General features: G+C 32.9%; 2 protein-coding genes across 3 annotated transcripts; both read left to right on the top strand.

The window, feature by feature from the left end:
- Positions 1 to 8,123: 8,123 nt before the first annotated feature.
- On the top strand, positions 8,124 to 19,381 carry LOC148226733 (uncharacterized). Of its 2 annotated transcripts, none has more exons than XM_088203323.1 (3): positions 8,124 to 8,722; positions 8,950 to 9,015; positions 18,540 to 19,381. In XM_088203323.1, the coding sequence occupies exons 1-3, from the start codon at positions 8,234 to 8,236 to the stop codon at positions 18,714 to 18,716; spliced, it is 732 nt and encodes a 243-aa protein (XP_088059449.1). In that variant the 5' UTR covers positions 8,124 to 8,233; the 3' UTR covers positions 18,717 to 19,381. The 2 variants fall into 2 exon arrangements, with proteins under 2 accessions (XP_088059449.1, XP_088059450.1); XM_088203324.1 differs by lacking the exon at positions 18,540 to 19,381 and adding an exon at positions 9,150 to 9,369.
- Positions 18,857 to 19,381, top strand: ppl (glycine cleavage system H protein, mitochondrial). Its single transcript, XM_088203325.1, has one exon. It carries the CDS (start codon positions 18,857 to 18,859, stop codon positions 19,277 to 19,279), a length of 423 nt encoding a protein of 140 aa, XP_088059451.1. The 3' UTR covers positions 19,280 to 19,381.
- Positions 19,382 to 19,441: the final 60 nt, after the last annotated feature.

Raw genomic sequence — 19,441 nt, 5'->3', positions numbered from 1 at the left:
TATTTATTAATAGACAAATAATATAAATATCAGTGAATGCTTATTTTTTAGTAAAGTTATATTTTCACTAATCAAGTCCTAACGCATTTTCACCAGTAGATATTTATTTCTACTAGCCAAAATTTATTTTAACTGATAGGCGCAAGTATGCTGCTTTAAAATGTCTATGAAACTCAATTTGACAGTTGCGAAACGTTCATTTGCTGTTCTAACTCAAACCTAACATAATGAAAGTACGAAAAATAATTATAATTTTAGAACATTCATTAGATCAAGTCCAAAATATAAACTAAAGAAAATATTATAACTTCAAACTTGGTAGATGGTCAGCATAAAAATACATGCTTCAAGGTGTTTTGGGCAAATTTGGTTCGCTACATTGTCATATGCATGCTCTCCGTCGCCGCTCTGCCGTTATTCCAGCTTCGTTCGTCGCTCTAAATACCTTCGCGTCCTACATAAAGATTCGTTATTGTCGATTGAGAGTTATCCGTGGGGTGTTAAAAATTCTGACCAACACTCGCTCGCTTGTCCAACAGTTTTGGTGTGAGTGAAATATTTCATAAGATATTTCTAAAACTAATAATTGATAGTCCATTTATAATTATAATTATAAATGGTATAACATTTTTTTTTAAATCACATTATCATCCTATATTTGAATTCTGATCATCATACATTTTAATTCTAACCATTTGATATTTATTCTAACCCTGAGTAATACATTTATGACCATTCATTTTTTTTAATTCTGATCATCCAATATATTTATTCTGACCATATGCTATTTGTATTCTAAACATATGATATTTATTATGACCTTAAATAATATAATTATGACAAGGCTGTTAATAAAATTCTGATTTTTATTGACTCAAAACTTATTTAAATTTTGATAATTTAATTTGTTGCTGTATTTAAATAGTATTTTATTAAGAAAATGTCATTATTATTTTACTGTTATGGTCAGTATAAATAGATTTTTTTGTCAGTATACATTGCTTTATTGGTCCGTATAAATTCAATATTTGATCAGTACAAACCTAACCTAAACAAATTAACCATTATACCGCTTTTATATTCGGTAAGGTAATGTTTGGGTTTGAACAGAAAATGGACGTTTCGCATATGTCAAATAAAAGTGACTGAGGTTAAAATACAAATCATATAATATTAATACTTGCTATTCTTTATAAATACTGACCCAGTTGCGTAGCTATGGAGGGGCGGAGGGGGCGGACCGCCCCGGGCGGCACTTTTTTGTGGGCGGCATATTCGCGATGGGATCGTCTAGTGTGGTTCTTAACCCTGAATGCACTAAAACATATATAAATCCACGAATAACAAGAGCTTAATAATAACCAATTTATAATTTTAAGAAATGCTGATTTTATGACCCTGCAAAAATGTAATGGGGGGGGGGGGGGCTACGCCACTGACTGACCATTCATTATTTATAATGACAGCTTTAATACTGACCGGTGTAAAACGACCAAGTAATATAAATACTGCGTAAAAGTTTATTTATATACTGACCAGATAACTAAACGCCTTGAAACATTAAACACAAACATGACACATATTTTTAAGATAAACTGAACAATAGTAAGGATAGAGTATTCCGACTTTTATGTATTTGTTTCTTAAGAAAGTGCATTTTAACAAATATTTTGAGCTTGTATAATAACAGCACGAGCCGTCTGTTCCGTTCTTAACGTTCGCAGCATTTCGTGAAGACCTAAATATAATTTTGAATCGGTTTTGGCTGCATAATTTCCTAATATTTATATTTCTCGCTTATGAAAAATAGTATTAGTTTTTGCTTACTAAATAAACACAAAACCTATTGGGAACTAAAGAATGTCATCTCCTAACGGATATTGGTCATTTTACTTTATCGATTGAAGCCTGAAATAGCTATATGAAGCTGCATCCGCAACAGAATCGTAAATTGCGACGTTTTGCTATCCTGGCTTTCCGCTGTTTCTCTCGGTCAATTAGTTGTTGTGTATAATATATGTATATGAAACTATTATAACGCATATTTGCTTTTATAAGGTTCAGTTTTGAGCAATATATTCTGATACAAATAAATAATACATTCAGTTTCATGTGGTTATTCCCATAAATATTTTTTAAAATATGTCATTTCAATAAAATCAAATCGGAATACATTTTCATTATTAGATATATATTTTTACAAGGAAAAATATAAATTATCTGGCAGGTGCTAGTAAAATTATATGATTTCAACTTTCTATATGTAGTAATATAAATATTTACATATTTATCGTTATTTATTTACATCAGTTGTACAAATGTTACAATAAATGTATATTTTTTGGTAAAGTTATATTTTCACTAGTCAAGTCCAAATACATTTTTACTAATAGATATATGTATATTCCTACTAGCGAAAATATAATTTAACTGATGGGCGCTAAAATGCTGCTCTAAAATGTCAATTTGACAGTTGCGAAACGTTCATTTGTTGTTCAAACCCAAACCTAACCTAATGAAAGTTTAAAACTTTTATTAAGTCCAAAATACAAACTAAGCCAACTCGTCTCTCAGGGAAAATATGCGGAAGAATAGTACAGACAGACATCGCATTTCAGATATTGCACCAAAATTTGTCTGCATTTCGATATTACACTATGTTTTAAAAATATGAAAGCTATTCTTACCGATATATGCACTTCTAATATAAGAGGGCTGATCAAAGTATTTTCAAACTAAATTTTGGTCAATAGGAGAGCGCAAAAACAATTATCCCTTCTCAGAAGGCAAAAATTCACGTCAAAAGCAATAAAATTGTGTCGGCGCCGTCGCAGTGGGAACGCTCGGTAACGAGCGTTCCCACTGCGACGACGACGGCACGATTTTATTGCTTTTGACGTGGATTTTTGACTTCTGAGAAGGGATAATTGTTTTTTGCGCTCCCCTATTGGGCAAAATATGGTTTAGATGTGCTTTATTTGATTCTCACTCATAATATTGTTATAAAAAGTCTTAATATAAACGCTTGATAATCGAGTGTTTTCACCGCAATGGCACGATCTTATTGCTTTTGACATGGACTGAAAATTCATTATATGGCAACACTGAGCAGCAGAGCAACACGACTAATTAACAAGTTAATATTATGAGTAGATATTTTTAATGTCTAATTAAAATATTTCGCATAAAATATGTTGCAACGGTGACTTATTTTATTAACTAACTTTATTTGTAGCATAGAAAGGGTTGACTCGTATTTATTATTATTTATTCAAGAAATTATATTATGATGTTAAAAAACATATAAAACGCCATTTTTGTAATGAGGCCCGGAATCATTGTTTTTCCAGGGCCGTATTTTATTATTAAATCTTTCGTTGTAACCTGACAGGCGTAAACCCAATGCATTACAACGTGGTTTATAGTGAAAAATATATTTTTAATTTAGTCTTTATACCAGGAAGATGTGATACTGTGATTGAAGAACCGTTTGGAAGAATTCGAAAATATTTTTAAAGCAGACATTGTGACAATAACAATTGAGTGTGATGAAAAAAATTGGACGAGAAAGTTTTGCCGATAATCATCTTTGCCTAAGTCATGCAATTCATCTAGCCGTTATAAACGTTTTATACCGGGAAAAGGATGAATGTCAAACACATGAAGATTCTGATGAAGCGGACAATGAAGATGAACAATATATTCAGGAAAGCGACTTTGAAAGTATTGCGAATACAGAAATTCCAAATGAAAAACTATGTTTGAAACAGAGCTTTAATATGGCTTTAAATGAGACTCGAAAAATGATAAAACGAACGGTACAATTTTACAAAAATATGTAGAAAACTAATTTGTACTTTGACGAGAAGACAAATATCAAATCGATATAATAATTTCGTTTCAAAATTTGTGTTATGCATATCCATTAAATAAGTATTTAATAAAATATTTTTCTATCTATGTTTTTCTACAGATAATATAAGTTCATTTTTAACATCGATTTTTCATGATTTAAACGTAAAATAATCAGTCTCGAGTTCCGGGAATTGATGTTAAGTCTGCGTAAATTGATAGCTTGATAAACATGTATCGTATACGTACACATTAAACATAAATACAAATATAGTAGTTTAAATAGTAAAGCGTTTTTTGAACGTCCTGTATAATCAATATGAAACTTGTTTAAGTTTGGTTTTAGTTATATGCGCATTTCATTAGATTCGTTTTGATCAACATATTTCTAATAGTTTGTATTATGTAGGTATCGAAGCAGTTGTTATATATCCATACGTTGTAGATATCGTAAATAAGGTACACGCCTGAAACCCGATCTTTTCAGTTCCTCGCTTGAAAATATCGCAGAAGCCCCGCCGTAATCGATAACGCTGCGTCAGATTGAGAGTAAAGTAGAAGCATCCGACTACGTTTCACAATTTACGCTTTCGTCGGTGAATATAATCGAACTAGATAAAATATTTAAAGGTAAATTAATCTATGATTAACACCTCTTCAGATACAATAAGATAGTCACTGTAATAATATAGGAATTATACACTATCTTTGAATCAAAATTTTCTATACTAAATTAAATTCCGATCATTGAATACTTACATAATTGTAACCATAGGTTACAATTTGATATACTATCAAAGGTATATTTAGATTGAAAGATTCGTTATGCTCTTCTAAGCTGTCGTATTATAACTTTTGTGACACTGAAAGAATCACATGTTCTTGGAAAGCACTGAACACGTGTTTAAAATGCTGATATTATATTTAACGAAAGTTTATTTGGTTGCGAAGTGCAAAATAAGTTGTCCGAATGCTTTCAGGAAACTAAAGATCGCTGCTTCAATCACCACTTGACCAGTAAAAGTCGGTGAATAAAACCTTAAAGACATAAGTTCGAATATGAACCATATGAACCCTAGTGTTTTTCAGTTGCTATCGTATCTAGGAGATTGGAACCAGTGATTATCATATAATTATATTTTCAATCGATCACTACAGATGATGTTTTCTTAGATTTTCCTAATATCACAGATGAATATCGTGATGCACGTATAAAATAATGCTTATCTTGATTGTAAACTGTAATAATTGTTTATAAATAATAAAATATATGTCACGGATTTATAGACTGTGATTTCAGTCTTGTGTGCCAATATTCACTTAGTAGTCGTTGATTGTGCTAAGCCGGTTGTAACGCATTGGACTATCGCCTGTCGTATTTTTTTTACCGAAGATTTACAATAAATAAATAAATATGTACTCGAGCCTTCACTTTTAACTATGATAGCTGTGATAATTAAATTAGGTACAGAAAATTTAAAAATTCAATTGAGTAAATGGTAGCTTCTTATCCGTTTTAATCTTGACAATAAAGTAAAATAAACGTGCTGCTACTGACATTGTCTTTTGAATTGAGAAATATGTATGTATCCATTAAATAATGAACATTGTGTCTGTTTGGAAAGTTTGTTATTAAAGCTATACTATATTGTTGTAATTTCAGTACTTATCTGGGTCCTTGAGTATGTAATTTTATTTTAATAAAATGTCGTGGTGACCTAGAAATTCGCAGCAGACGTTCTGTAAACAAATCACATCACTGAGTCTTTAATAACACATACATATAAACAGAAGGACAAACTGAGACTATATATAAACTAAAAGTTATATAATTATGCGTGAATTTAATTTTACTTTGTCAGACATCTTTCGCTTTTTTTTCAAGTATAAGTTCTTAAGATAATCTAATTTATAAGTGCGATATTATAGAGCTACAATCACAAACTCATACTAAAAAAAAGTTGAATTCCAAATTTCACACAATTTCTATTGAATACTTATACGCATTAAATTAATATTTTTCCGCATAATTTTTTTATAAATGAATCTGCATTTTTTTTATTAAAACGGGAAGCTTTGAAAAAAAATGTTATATTTCTCGATGCGCATCATATTATATTATTGATTGTGTGGAACTGTCTATGTAGAGCATAAATTCGCTTTCACAAAAGTAACTCGTACAAAAAGACATCCAACAACAAACTTTTACGTCACACCAAAATCATTCAATTATGCTTTGATTTAGTAGGCAAAGAGATGAGATTTTAATATTCTAACCTAAAAAGATTTTCTGTTTTTTTATTATTAAAATTGAACATTTATTTATTGCAAATCATTATTACTTGACTGGTTTCCTCATTGCATTATGATTATAATTCAACATAATATACATATATACAACTAATGTATATATATCTCAGTCCACAGAGAATGAATAGCATATGTTTAAAATTTTGCTTAGTTGAACTTTAGGGCCCTGAGGATTGCATATATAATGTACCTATCTCACCTCGGTTTTTATGGCTGCCATATGCAGAAAAAATACATAACAATTCAGACAAAGAATGAAATCCCTAGTGGCAGAAATATTTTTTATTTTAAAAAATTAAGCAAATAATAAAAATAAAATTGGATATCTTCGATTCTCAGACTGATTAATTTACAACAATAATAATTAAATTATATTAAATTTACATTTTCCTGGGGGGAGGGGTGAGGGGGGTAATAGTTAGTCAGTCAGTGGTCGTTTTTTTAACATTTTCATTTCATTAAGATTCATAGTATTTCATTAAATGACATGCATTTTTATGGCCAAATTCAAGGGGTCCCTGTTTAAAATCCACGTGAAAATGCTCGGTTATGTAGGGTTCATATTAAGACACGTCATAACAATATTATGATTTACAATGCGTAAGAATCGAATCAAGCACATCTAAACCGAATTTTGGCCAATAGGAGAGCGCAAAAAACAATTATCCCTTCTCAGAAGTCAAAAATCCACGTCAAAAGCAATAAAATCTTGCCGTCGCCGTCGCAGTGGGAACGCTCGGTAACGAGCGTTCCCACTGCGACGACGACGGCACGATTTTATTGCTTTTGACGTGGATTTTTGACTTCTGAGAAGGGATAATTGTTTTTTGCGCTCCCCTATTGACCAAAATTCGATTTGAATATACTTTGGTCGATACTCTTATATAAAAAGTCCGTAGTAATATCTATCTAATAAAGATAACTATCATATTTTTAAAACAGTGCAGCCAAACTATGAAGCAATATGCGAGATGCGACGTCTGTCTGCACTTTTCCTGCTTATTTCCCCCTGATATATGAGTTGGCATATTTTGTATTTTACTTGGTTTGAAAAGTTCGAAAACTGTAATTAGTTTTAGGGCGGCAAAAGTTGGTTAATCAACCAAAAATTGGTCGTTTTTTCATCTTTCTGGTTAAATTCAAGGAAGAGGGTTGGGGGCGAATGCATATCTGCCACTGTGTAAATATGTAAATTATTAATTCGTTTCGAATACAATGTTATTATTAATGGCAAAGGAATATATTACTATACATCGGCATCCATATGTTTCAAATATCTAAGATTCTTTACCCATAGTTATCATTTGTATTCAAATTTACTTTTGTAACTCTTTTGCATTAATAAATCACTGTATAAAAATTAAATATGTGATATAGTTGTGAGACTTATTTTCAGGTTCTTTCGAGAATACCCGAGAGAGAATAACTATGATTCAGTGGTCGATCTAAAGTTTATGCTTTCGCACACTAGTGTATGAAAAGTTTTTCAGTGTTAATGCTCTGTTTTGAGAGGAGATGTGGGTGCGATAAGGAGATGCGATAAAAGAGTTGCAGCGAAAGCGGCGCTGAAATTTGTCGCGGTGGGAGAAGGAGAGAGAGGAATATCGATCGGGCGAGCCGAGGGTATGGCGACGGCGTAGGCGGAAGAGGCTGCGGCATCGATCGCACATTCGCGCGCATTCGCGCATCTCCCTCTCGCTCGATCGCCTCGATCACTTGTTGCTTTGGGCGGCTGCGACGGCGCCGACGGGGAGGAGGAGCGGTCGAAGTAGGTCGATCGATGCATCGACGCAGGTGCTCCCCGCCAGAGAGCGGAGGCTGTCGAGGAGTCTAGCGCGAGGTCAACGCTTGGACGCGGAAGGGAACGAGGGCGATGGGGGCGATGGGGGCGATCGATCGCAGGGTGGCGAGGAGAGGGCTCGGGCCGAGGGCGGAGACGGCCGACTGCACCGACGCTGTTTACACTCGCGACGCGGCTCTCGACCGGTGCCGTCGTCCGCTGTGAGGTTCCGCTCTTCCGCTTTCCCGCGCTTCCCGCTCGCCGTCATGTCGAGGCCCGATTGACTCCGAGATGGACTGCTGCGAGTACGAGTACGGGTCGGGGGCGCGGGCAGCTTCGTCCGCGCCCTACTGTCCGCCTTACGGACGGTACGCGCCTATGTGCGCCGCCCTTCCGCTCCCCTACGCCTCTCTCTACGGCGACGCCTATCCCTCGCCGTCGTCTCCTCGCAGGGTCCACCGCCAGAGGAGCCACGTCGTCCAGCAGCATCCCTTCCACAGACAGCAGCAGCAGCAACAGCAGTTCGACGCCTACCAGTATCACAGACTGCAGCAGCAGCACCAGCTCCTGAGGCACCGGCAGCAGCAGCAACTGCAACTGCAGCAGCAACAACAACAGCAGCAGCAACAGCAGCAGCAGCAGCAGCAGCAAGCGGCCAGAGCGAGAGAGGCGCAACAGGTGTCTCCTGCGCTCGGAGCGGAAGACGCGTCGCGCTCCCCTTTCGCAGAGTACCCCTACGGAGTCGGAGATCCCAGCAGGGCGTTCTGCCACAGGAGATCGGTGAGCGCACTTTTCCGGATTCAGAAGACCTAGTAGTCGAGGAGGCGGTCGATAGCGAGGCGCAGTCGCTTCGCGAGATCTCGCCGAGATTCTCGCCGTCCTTGAACTTGGAAGACGCCGACCGAGCAACAGGTGGCTTTCGGCCGCCCCTTCCGCTCTCCGATCGATCCATATCGCTCATTAAGGGGCGCGATCGATCGCGATTTTCACGATACTTTCTCTTTCAGCTGCCCGACTACGGAGAAGAGGCGCGCCCCTACTACGGAGACTGCGCCGACTGGACCTATTACCAGGTGAACGCCTTATCAATCTCCTCTATATATTCTCTCACAATAAAATTAAACGAAGTTGTGCGTTATTGCAAATTATCGCATTGCGGCGGACGCACTTATGACGGCGCATCCTGATTTTGTTTGTAATTTGCGAGGTTATCTGCGCGCTTATCTATAAGGAGGAGGTGGGAGTGGAAGGGGGTCAACCGGGGGGTCGAGACCGATAACCTGTACGCTCACATCTCTAATCCGTCGCGTAGCCTAGCACCGCCTTTTGAAGGGCTTCACCGATCGTTTTTCGTGGAATTCAAACTGAATTTTCTTAAATACGTTCTAATGGTATTTTTTTAATTGTATGGCAGTGTAAGGTTTTAGATATTTTTTGTTAATTTTATATAAATTTTGTTTATTTTATTATATATTTATATTTGAGGAGTATCGCCGTACATGTACGGTGGTCAAACTTTCACTGAGGTACACCAGATAGTTATATATTTACATACATATATAACTGAAGAAAAAATAAATTCAAAACAGTATAATTATTTACTATTTTTTTAAAAATAATTTCAACATAGAAAATAATACTAATAAATTAAAGACTACTAAAGAAATTACCATAACAAAAAAATATTTTGTATTCATTTTTTTAAATACTAAAAGCCTATATTTTAATATTAAAAAAATCCAAAACACCTAAATGATATATAATACAAATGTAAAATTAATTAACGAAATTGAATACTAACATACTAATAACATAATAATACAAACAAGTAGTAAAATAAATCAGAGCAATAATCACCGATTTTTTTCTATAATTTACTATAAATGCAATATAAAATAACAATAAATAAATAATATCAGAAATAATTATTGAAATTAACGTAAAATTAACAAGTTTTTTATGACTATGTATAAAACAAATGTTTGTTGTATCATTTGTTATTTTATTTATTGATAAATAAATAAATACGATTATTAGTAATTTTGCAAAGATAAATTGGCTTTCATGGCCTGTCAAGTATGTATTATTAATTTACAAGAATTTCGGAAGGCTTGGATTGCATTTATTATATCCGTGCTTATCTTGAGAATATGAGAATTTGCAATGAAGCTGGTTTATTCAATATATAATAGTCAATATTTACAAATACAATAATATGAAACAGTAGCGAAACGGTTAATTATTTCAAATACACAAAAACCGAATTTTACAGGAAAAAAAAAACATAAAAAAGATGTTATAAATTCTATTTTAAATTTTTCAAGTTATTTAATAATCGTGTAACTACAATTGTATAATAAAATAAACCAAATTAACTAAAACCATATAATACTGTATAATAAAACAAATAAATAAAAAAAACATAACTTATGTAATAAAATAAACAAAATTAACTAAAATAACTAAAACCATACAATAAATAGCCACTGAACGATTACTTAATCTTACTACTATTTTAGATAACAGACTACGTAAAATATAAAATATTTTCACACTACCTTATGAAGTCCAATGTCTTCAGATTTGATATTATTAGTTGATTCTTTCATGACTTCTTTCAGCGCATTGTAGTTACTAATAGTTTTTCTAAATTCTTAATAATCGAACGATATTTCGGCACAGAAGTTTGTTTATTGGATTCTGAAAATTAAAAAAAAAAGTATATATCTCTATTTTTTAGCTATATGATAATCATGTAACTACAATTATTAAAATAAACTAAAAATTATACAAAACTAATTACTTTATCATTTCATAACTTTTTTCAGCGCATTGTCCATATGAATGGTTTTATTAAGTCATCAATCATCAGAAAATGTTTTGGCAAAAAGGTTATTTATTGATACTTTATATTCTGCAAAATTTTTGGATGTTAAGATGCCTTAAATTTGTGAGGCAGACTCTTATCGCTGTCACTTCGCTTAGGAATTAATTGATTAATTTTGTACATTATTTATAATTTTTGAGAAAAAAATAATATTCTTCGTAAAAACTGGTAAACAAAGTAAAAAAAGATAGTTTAATTTTTTTTAAATGATCGAAAAACAGTTTTAACTGTTTGAAAGCCTTATTTATGACTGATGTAATACATATTAATATTAAAAAATATGATTTTTCTATTAAATATTAAACTTATTTTACAATGAGTTTTTATATAAAATATAAATAAATTAGAAAACATATATTTTTTTATATAAAACATAAAATAAATGAAAAACATTCACAAACCATATCAGGAAATATAAAATAGTTTAAAATAAACTGAGATTCTGAGATCCCGAAGGAAAAACTAACTCAAACTACGTTGTATACGTATACGTACATAGTTTATATGTATAGTTTTAGATAAGTTTCGAAGAATATTCACACTCTAGGAAAAACAACTTTTCACTTAAAACTTACGTGGCTGAGGAGTGAGAAAATTCAGTATTTAAAATTCAAGATATACCTATATAAATACTTTTGAATAATAATACCCTTTTAGGATTTGTGAGATTAGAATCTATAATATTATTTGTATTCATATTATAAAAACACACAAATCCGTGTGTAATGTAGTATGCTTAGTTAGTTGCGTGATAAATAATTAATTATTTAATAATGGTTTTAAACTTGGCTGAATTAATTCGGAAATTATTATTTATATATTCATAGATGTCTACAATCTACATATATATGATATGTATATGTACATTTGTAATATGATCATTTTTTTTTTTAAATTAAAGTAGATCTATATAATATATAATACAACAATAATAAGCAGTTTATAAATATTCCAGATTAAATTTTTTAGTAAAATGGCCATAATTTCATTGCAACATTTTCAGTAAATAATATTTATTTTACTTTCAAACAATGTTGCAATTTATTTAATATATGATTTAAAACGATTTTTTTGGTGTAGTGTGAGAAATTTTTCAATGTTCTTACTTTTTATAAAAAAAGGTAAGAATAATTACATGTCAATATTTTTATGTAATACGCTATTAAGATTAGTGAGATTTGAATTTATAAGATTATTATAAAGATTCAAAGTATAAAGGCAATTTCTTTCAGAAGTCAGTGGTTTGTCTTTTAAAAAAAATATTTTTTGCTCATTCTGAAAATACGTATCGACGAGTTGTAAAAAATACTATTGAGGTTCTGAAAGTTTGAGAAACGCTGGTCTATGATTTAACTCACCTATTTTGCTTTAAATAAAATGGGTTAGTTTACATTTTACCGAGAAAAAAGTTTGTCTATTATTGGAAATGGGAAAGTATTATATTTCATAGCTTTTGACATAAAGCTAGAGTTAGAAACTCGATTTAGTCGTCAAACTTATGACGTGTTCGTACGATTACCACAGATAAATATGTAATTACGAATTCGAAATCGTTTTGTCGCGTTTGCGGATGTTTCGAAATGTTCGTTTTGTTTTTATCGTTTGCGTTTAAACTACCTTTTGTTTGTTTTCAGTGTTTGCGCAATTGTTTCGTTTTCTGCGCACATTGTTAAATTAATCTAGTGTTTATATTTTTTAATTTTGTCATGAATAATGATATTTAATTGCGTACGATCAGCGAATAGGCATGTTTTTGCACATCTTCGTATGTCGTAGTAGTTTCTTTATCGCGTTTTAAAATAAAATTTATATAATACGAGCATTTCATTCATTAATTTTCTCCCATCACAGGGGTTTTAATACTACGGCCCACGGTTCGATTAAAATATATGTTACAGGACTTACTTTGTATTCGAGGTGTAAAAGAGTGACTGAAGAGCTTTATTTGAATTTATGAATAACCTCAAATTCAATTGTTTATACTTAAATAATATTGAAAATTTGAAACTAATGATATACGACTATGCACAAAATCTTAAATCTTATGACTGAATCATATATTATTATTATAAAAAAACACATATATTTAAATGGATTATTAGAGGGGGGAGGGAGAAAAATTGATTAGTCAGTAACCGTTTTTTTTTTTAATATTTCAATTTAATTAAATTTCATAGTAATTCATTAAATGATATGCATTTTTCTGGCCAAATTCAAGTGTTCCTGTTTAGAATTCACGTCAAAAGCAATAAAATCGTGGCGTTGCAGTGGAAACGCTCGGTTATTTAAAAACAATATTACAACTTACAATAAGTGAAAGTCGAATAAAGCATATCTAAACCAAATTTTAACCAAAAGACAAGCACAAAAACAATTATCTCTTTTCAGAAGTAAAAAATCCACGGTAAAGCAATAAAAGCGTACCGTCGCCGTCGCAGTGGAAACGCTTAGTTTTAGACGTTTTATAACAATATTACAAATTACAATAAGTAAAAATCGAATAAAGCATATCTAAACCAAATTTTGACCAATAGGAGAGCGCAAAAAACAATTATCACTTCTCAGAAGTCAAAAATCCACGTCAAAAGCAATAAAATCGCGCCGTCGCCGTTGCAGTGGGAACGCTCGTTACCGAGCGTTCCCACTGCAACGGCACCGACACGATTTTATTGCTTTTGACGTGAATTTTTGTCTTCTGAGAAGTGATAATTGTTTTTGCGCCCTCCTATTGATCAAAATTCGGTTTGAATACATTTTAACCAATATTCCTAAATAATAAGTCTGTAGTAATATCGGTAAGGATAGCTATCATATTTTTAAAGCACAGTATAATATCGAAGTGCAGGCAAACCATAGAGCAATATGTGAGATGCGGTGTCTGTCTGTGAGTTGATTTTGGACTTCACCTAATAAAACTAAAATAAATTAAATTAAATTTTCATTAGTTCAAGTTAGGGTTGGTTAATAAGTGTAGGTTAGGTCTGGTTGAACTAGGGGCTATTAGTTAAATTATATTTTCGCTAGTAGAAATGTATGTATATCTACTGGTGAAAATGTATTTCGACTTCACTAGTAAAAATATACTTTTTCTAAAAAATTCACATTCACTGTAACATTTATAGATTATGATAAATATATAAATGTATGGAAAAGTTGAAATGATATAATTTTACTAGCACATGCCAGATAAATTATATTTTCATTGGTAAAAATATATATCTACCGGTGAAAATGATTTTACTGAAATAACATAGTATTTCAAAAAAATATATAAGGGACAGATTCGAGATTTTTTTTGAGGTATAGTCCAAGAATTTCTGGTTTAGAATTAAGGAACGTCATTTCACCTTTTTCCAGAGAAGGGGGGGAGGTTAGGGTTGATTAAAATGCATAACAATTCAATTAAATGACATGTATTTTTCTGGGCAAATTCAAAATTATGTTCTCAAACAATAAAAATATTTTTTTTATATTAAATGTTCAGCAGTTAAATAACCAAATTTTCACATTATGTAAGTAGCTGTATTTATACATTTTTAAATAGTTAAAAAAATATTTTATGCTTTAATACATATATGTTTATTGTGTTGAATATAATATAAATATTACCTTTTTGCGTTAAAATGTTGCTTCTTTATTTTAATTTTAATAGCATCTATGTATATATATGATTATTACGATATACAGTACTATGTAAAAGTCTTTTCCACGTTAAAACTTTCACATATTATGTCACGTCAACATTTTGTCCTTGAACGTTTTGCTCTCTTAACATTTTGTTCGTGAACGCTCTGTCGCATGAAACGTCTGCCATGTACATTGTCGGTGCGCGTTTTATCGTGATACCGTAAAAGTGTTAGATGTCCATTTTGATACATAGTTTTTCATATTTAAGGGGTAAATTTTTCTCTATGCACTGTTTAATATTATTATTATATATGGTCCCATAACACATCAGTAAAAGCAATAGCCAGATTTTTGTCTGTTTTTGCTCAATTGTCTTTAAATATTTTACGACTTTAGGTTTAATTCCTATTTTTAATTGTCAAATATAAAAAAACGTACTATATTTTTACCACCGATAAAGCTTTACTAACAAAGAAAAATAGCACGAAATATTAATATTCAGTCATAAATAAATATAAATACTACCAATTTAATGTATTAATTAATCATTTATTTTTATTACTAACTTTTTATTAAACCTACTAAGAGTTTAATTAAATTAGCAGAGAAAAAAATACAAATCTTCTTTTTATTAGATTCTTAAAGGAATTTGACCACATTTATTTATTTTTCAAAACCATCAACAAAACTATAAAAAATACTGCTATTTTTAAAATGTATTTATCTTGTGTGAATGTTCCAAATATTAAAGCAAATATAATTATAAATAGTATCTTTAAACTTTGACATTGGAACACATTAGTAATATAATTACTAGTATCAAAACGCAAACAGTCATCAAGGTGATTATCAATAAATCAATAAAATTTAATATTTAAAAATAAAGACTTAAACAAATTTGTACTTCCAAAACATGATAAAATTCGAAGATATACATAATTTAAATATGGATATGCTATCTATATGGATATATTATTTTTCAAGTCAAAATAAATATACTGTCATAATCTTTTAGAAATTAATTATGTGAAATTCTATCTTCTGGTTTAGTAGGATTAAGTGCCACTGATATGTACAAACATATAAACTCATATTTGAAAAGGATTCCAATAAGACATTCTTTTACCAATCAGGTCTTTTACTACAAATTATCGGCGTAGCGTCGTAGCGTTCGTGGAACCATAAAATAAGTCCTTCTGCAAAGTGTGATAACGTCTGTTCCGGCGCCACTTCTTAAATATTTACGAATAGAACAGTCTCGAATTCAATTTAATACAAATATTTATTTATGTAAATATGAAGTTTGTTAAAATGACGTCAATAACGTATGTAACAATAACAATGTTCCGGAGCGTATCACTACAACTTCCAATCGGAGAACAAATTAAAATAGTGTCATCTCTTCTGCGATAATCTATGCTAGAAAAAAAGTTTGTAGATATTGAAGACTATAAAAATAGCAATCTTATGAATGTTATCAGTTTAAAACGACTAAATGAAAAACATCTAATACGATGTTTGTACAATATTATAGTATGATTCGGAAAAGACTAGAGCAAACAGCTTTAGTCTATTCCGAATACAGTTCCGGCTTGTAAAAACTACAATAGAGTTAAATAATTTAAATAGTAACGTGTATATGTGCATATGTATATTTTGGTGTCATTCGAGTCATAAATCAGTCTTGTTAAATGTACAATGGGAAAAATTGTAAGAGTTAATTTTTTATCATAGGAAAATTCATTCCTTGCAAATAGTGATTAGTTAAAATGTTGACACAATCCAATTTCGTTTAAAACCAATTATGTATCATAAGGTGATTACATTTTAATAGTGTCATATAATTTGTATCCGTGATTTCGCAAAAATTACTTAACATATTTCGTATTATGTTTATACAGGATGACAATTATGTCATCTATTTTTAGGAAGATACATTAGAAAGCAGTATTATCTTTAAAAATATTTGTACGGTATATAGTCAGTGTAACAGTACTGCTAAAATGGTACTAAAACATTACTAATAAAAGACCCAAAAATATGTAGGTTAACGCTGAAAAGCAGCTGCGATAGCAACTGTATGGTAGCCACAGAACAAAGAATATAAGAGCGACGAGGCGAAGAGAGTGACCATGAGACTATCATCGAGTCGCTCTACTATAATATTTTTTTAACCCTTTGCTGTGCTAACATCAAAAATATACCGTTAAATTTCAATACAATCCTTTTTTAATGAATGTAAAATTATTATCTATATATATATATATATTTAAAAAGTTATTACAATATATTTTACAGTTTAAAACATTTTTAAAATGGCGTTATTTTATTTTGAACTTATTTATAAATTATTTTTGACAATATGTCACATTGAAAGTTTTTTTTATTAATACGAAGAAAATAAAATCAAAAGTAATTCGTAACTCGTACACAAGTAAAAAAATGCAAAATTTTAAAAAATATTTAAATTTAAAATCTAAATTTCTTTAGAGACCGCAAAAATATTTTCGCGATTCTGATAAAAAAAAATATTTAAGCAAAATCTTTGTAAAAAAATGAAAGAAATACGCTTGCATCTATTTTTTGTGTTTGCTGCTCGTTCGAATGACTGATATTACAAGAAAATAAATAAACTTAAACATTTTGCTCAGCATGTTAAAATTTTGTTTATGAAAATCTTCTACATGTATATGCTTCGACGCGGCTTTTGAGATTCGTATCTAAGCAGAATTTGCATGAATTAAAAAATATAACTTTCCCAGTAATCGTCACGTCAGTGTTACTAAAGTGCCTCGCTTAACAAGCATAGTTCGTTCCAGAATTAACTCGTAACGCGAAACATTTTCACCATATGAATCAATATAAAATACGATAATGCCTAGCAGGAAGTTTGACAGCTAGTTAATCAATGATAGCTAAATATCTTACGGTCACATGCTTTATTAAAAAACGTTTTTGGCACAATCTGGTATTCTCCTCGTCACTCGTTAGGCGAGTAAGTTTTTCACAATTTGTTTTGCTCGTTATACGAATTTCTCATTAAGCGAGGTTCCACTGTATTTACCAAGATTCAGTAGCATCTTAAATTTCAGTCGTCAGTGGGTTTATTACAGAGCTAATGTAGGCTAAATTAAATTTATGGCTCTTTCACGTATCGTTTTACGATCTCCATGCGTGTGTAAAAAAATACGTTTTGATCTTTTTATAAGGTGACCAGACGTCCTCCTTAAAAAATTTGCTCTTCTGAAAAAAAATGTCCGAAGTGACTCTTTTTTATAGCTTCCGTAGCACCCCTAATAAACAAAAAAAATCGAATTGACCTTTTTTTAGCTCCCGTGACAATGTCTCATGCTTTATCCTCATTAAGTAAAAATTTCCGAAATGACGTTTTTTAGCTCCTGCAGCAATTTGTCCTCATCAAACAAAAACATAAAATTTCCAAAACTATTTTTTTAGCTCCCGAGCTTATTTTTTCCCAGACGATAAGAGTTAATTAGTGCCCATTGATATTTTCAAAATCTTTTCCATCTTACTATTCAAGGATCATTTATTCAATACGTCAGCAGAATAAGCTTTACATTTTATAGGTACCTGACGTTTAACACCATATAGTGAAAACTATAGTAATATTAGTCTTGTATATAGTAATAAATGGCATTAATTCATTTTTTCAGTGTGAAAATACAAGTATTTTTACAACTTTCTGTTAGTTTCGACAAAGTATTATCAGGTTAGTGTACCTAGCTGCGAATGTAGTTTTCAAACTTATGTATACATATATTTTGAAAAAAAATATTATTAATTTGCGTAAAAGTGCAAGTGATGATCAATGTTTTTATTTCATCCTAAAAAATGTCTCCATCCGTTAATTGTATGCTATAGTAATGTCGCAAAAGTTGTGGGTAGGTGTCGATTTTTATCCGTAACAAAAATTGAAAAATAAGTCTCAGGTGCGATGATAAAATGAAACGAAAAAAAGTTGTAATTTTATAAATATAATTCGGAATTATGACATTTCGGACACTCTGTATTTTTTGTTTCGAAACCGTCAGAAGCGATGGCTAATATAAGCTTCGGTTTCAGAGCGTCCGTCGAGGAGACGAAGTCGGAGTCGACGGAAGACAGCCGCACCGGCCGCCCGAAGCCGCGGAGCGCAAGGCCCTGCCCGCCTTCAGCCAGGCGTTCGGCTCGACGGAGATCGGCCGCTTCTCGGGGGCGACGGCGTCGGCGGCGGCGGCGTGGGAGGCGCCCTACCGATAGTCGGCGAACCGAGACTATCGCGGGTCGCGTTCGAGGGCCGTCGGCGCGACCTCCCGCGTTATCGCGCGCCGACCGAACAAACCGAGTGCCTTACGACGAGTAGCGAATTATATTTATAGCGGCAGCGGCCGGTCGCAGTCATGATCCGGGCGCTGGCGCTGGTGCGCTCCTACTGCACGCGGCGCAGGTTCTCCGCCCAGCACGAGTGGGTGCGCCGCGAGAGTCCCGACGGCGACGAGGCGGTGGTGGGGGTGTCGCAGTTCGCTCAGGAGGCGCTGGGCGAGGTGGTGTTCGCGCAGCTGCCGGACCGGGGCGCGCGCCTGGAGCGGGGAGAGGAGTGCGGCGCGCTCGAGAGCGTCAAGGCGGCCAGCGAACTCTACTCGCCCGTCTCCGGCGAGGTGTTGCTCAGCAACCCCAAGGTCGTGGCCTCCCCCTCGCTCATCAACTCCTCCTGCTACGACGACGGCTGGCTCTTCCGGCTGAAGCTCTCCGCCCCCCTCCAGCTCGACGAGCTCATGACGGAGGAGCAGTACGCCGCCTTCCTGCGCGAGAGCCGCGACTAGATAATTAATTATACATTATTATTATGTACCCGAGTTTAGTTTGCCAAATATGAATTGCATAGTACAACTAGACCAATAAACACGATTTATAACAAACAAAAATAGCGCCTTTCATTTCGCGACCGGTTAGCGCCTTTCGTATCGCGTCGTCGGCGAGGGCGA

This window comes from Plectrocnemia conspersa, unplaced genomic scaffold, assembly GCF_051122295.1.
Source record: "Plectrocnemia conspersa isolate PC_06_02 unplaced genomic scaffold, ASM5112229v1 ptg000014l, whole genome shotgun sequence".
In the NCBI taxonomy this organism is placed as follows: domain Eukaryota; kingdom Metazoa; phylum Arthropoda; class Insecta; order Trichoptera; family Polycentropodidae; genus Plectrocnemia; species Plectrocnemia conspersa.
The sequence above is the reverse complement of the archived record's forward strand: the minus strand, read 5'-3'. Positions and strand labels throughout refer to the sequence as shown.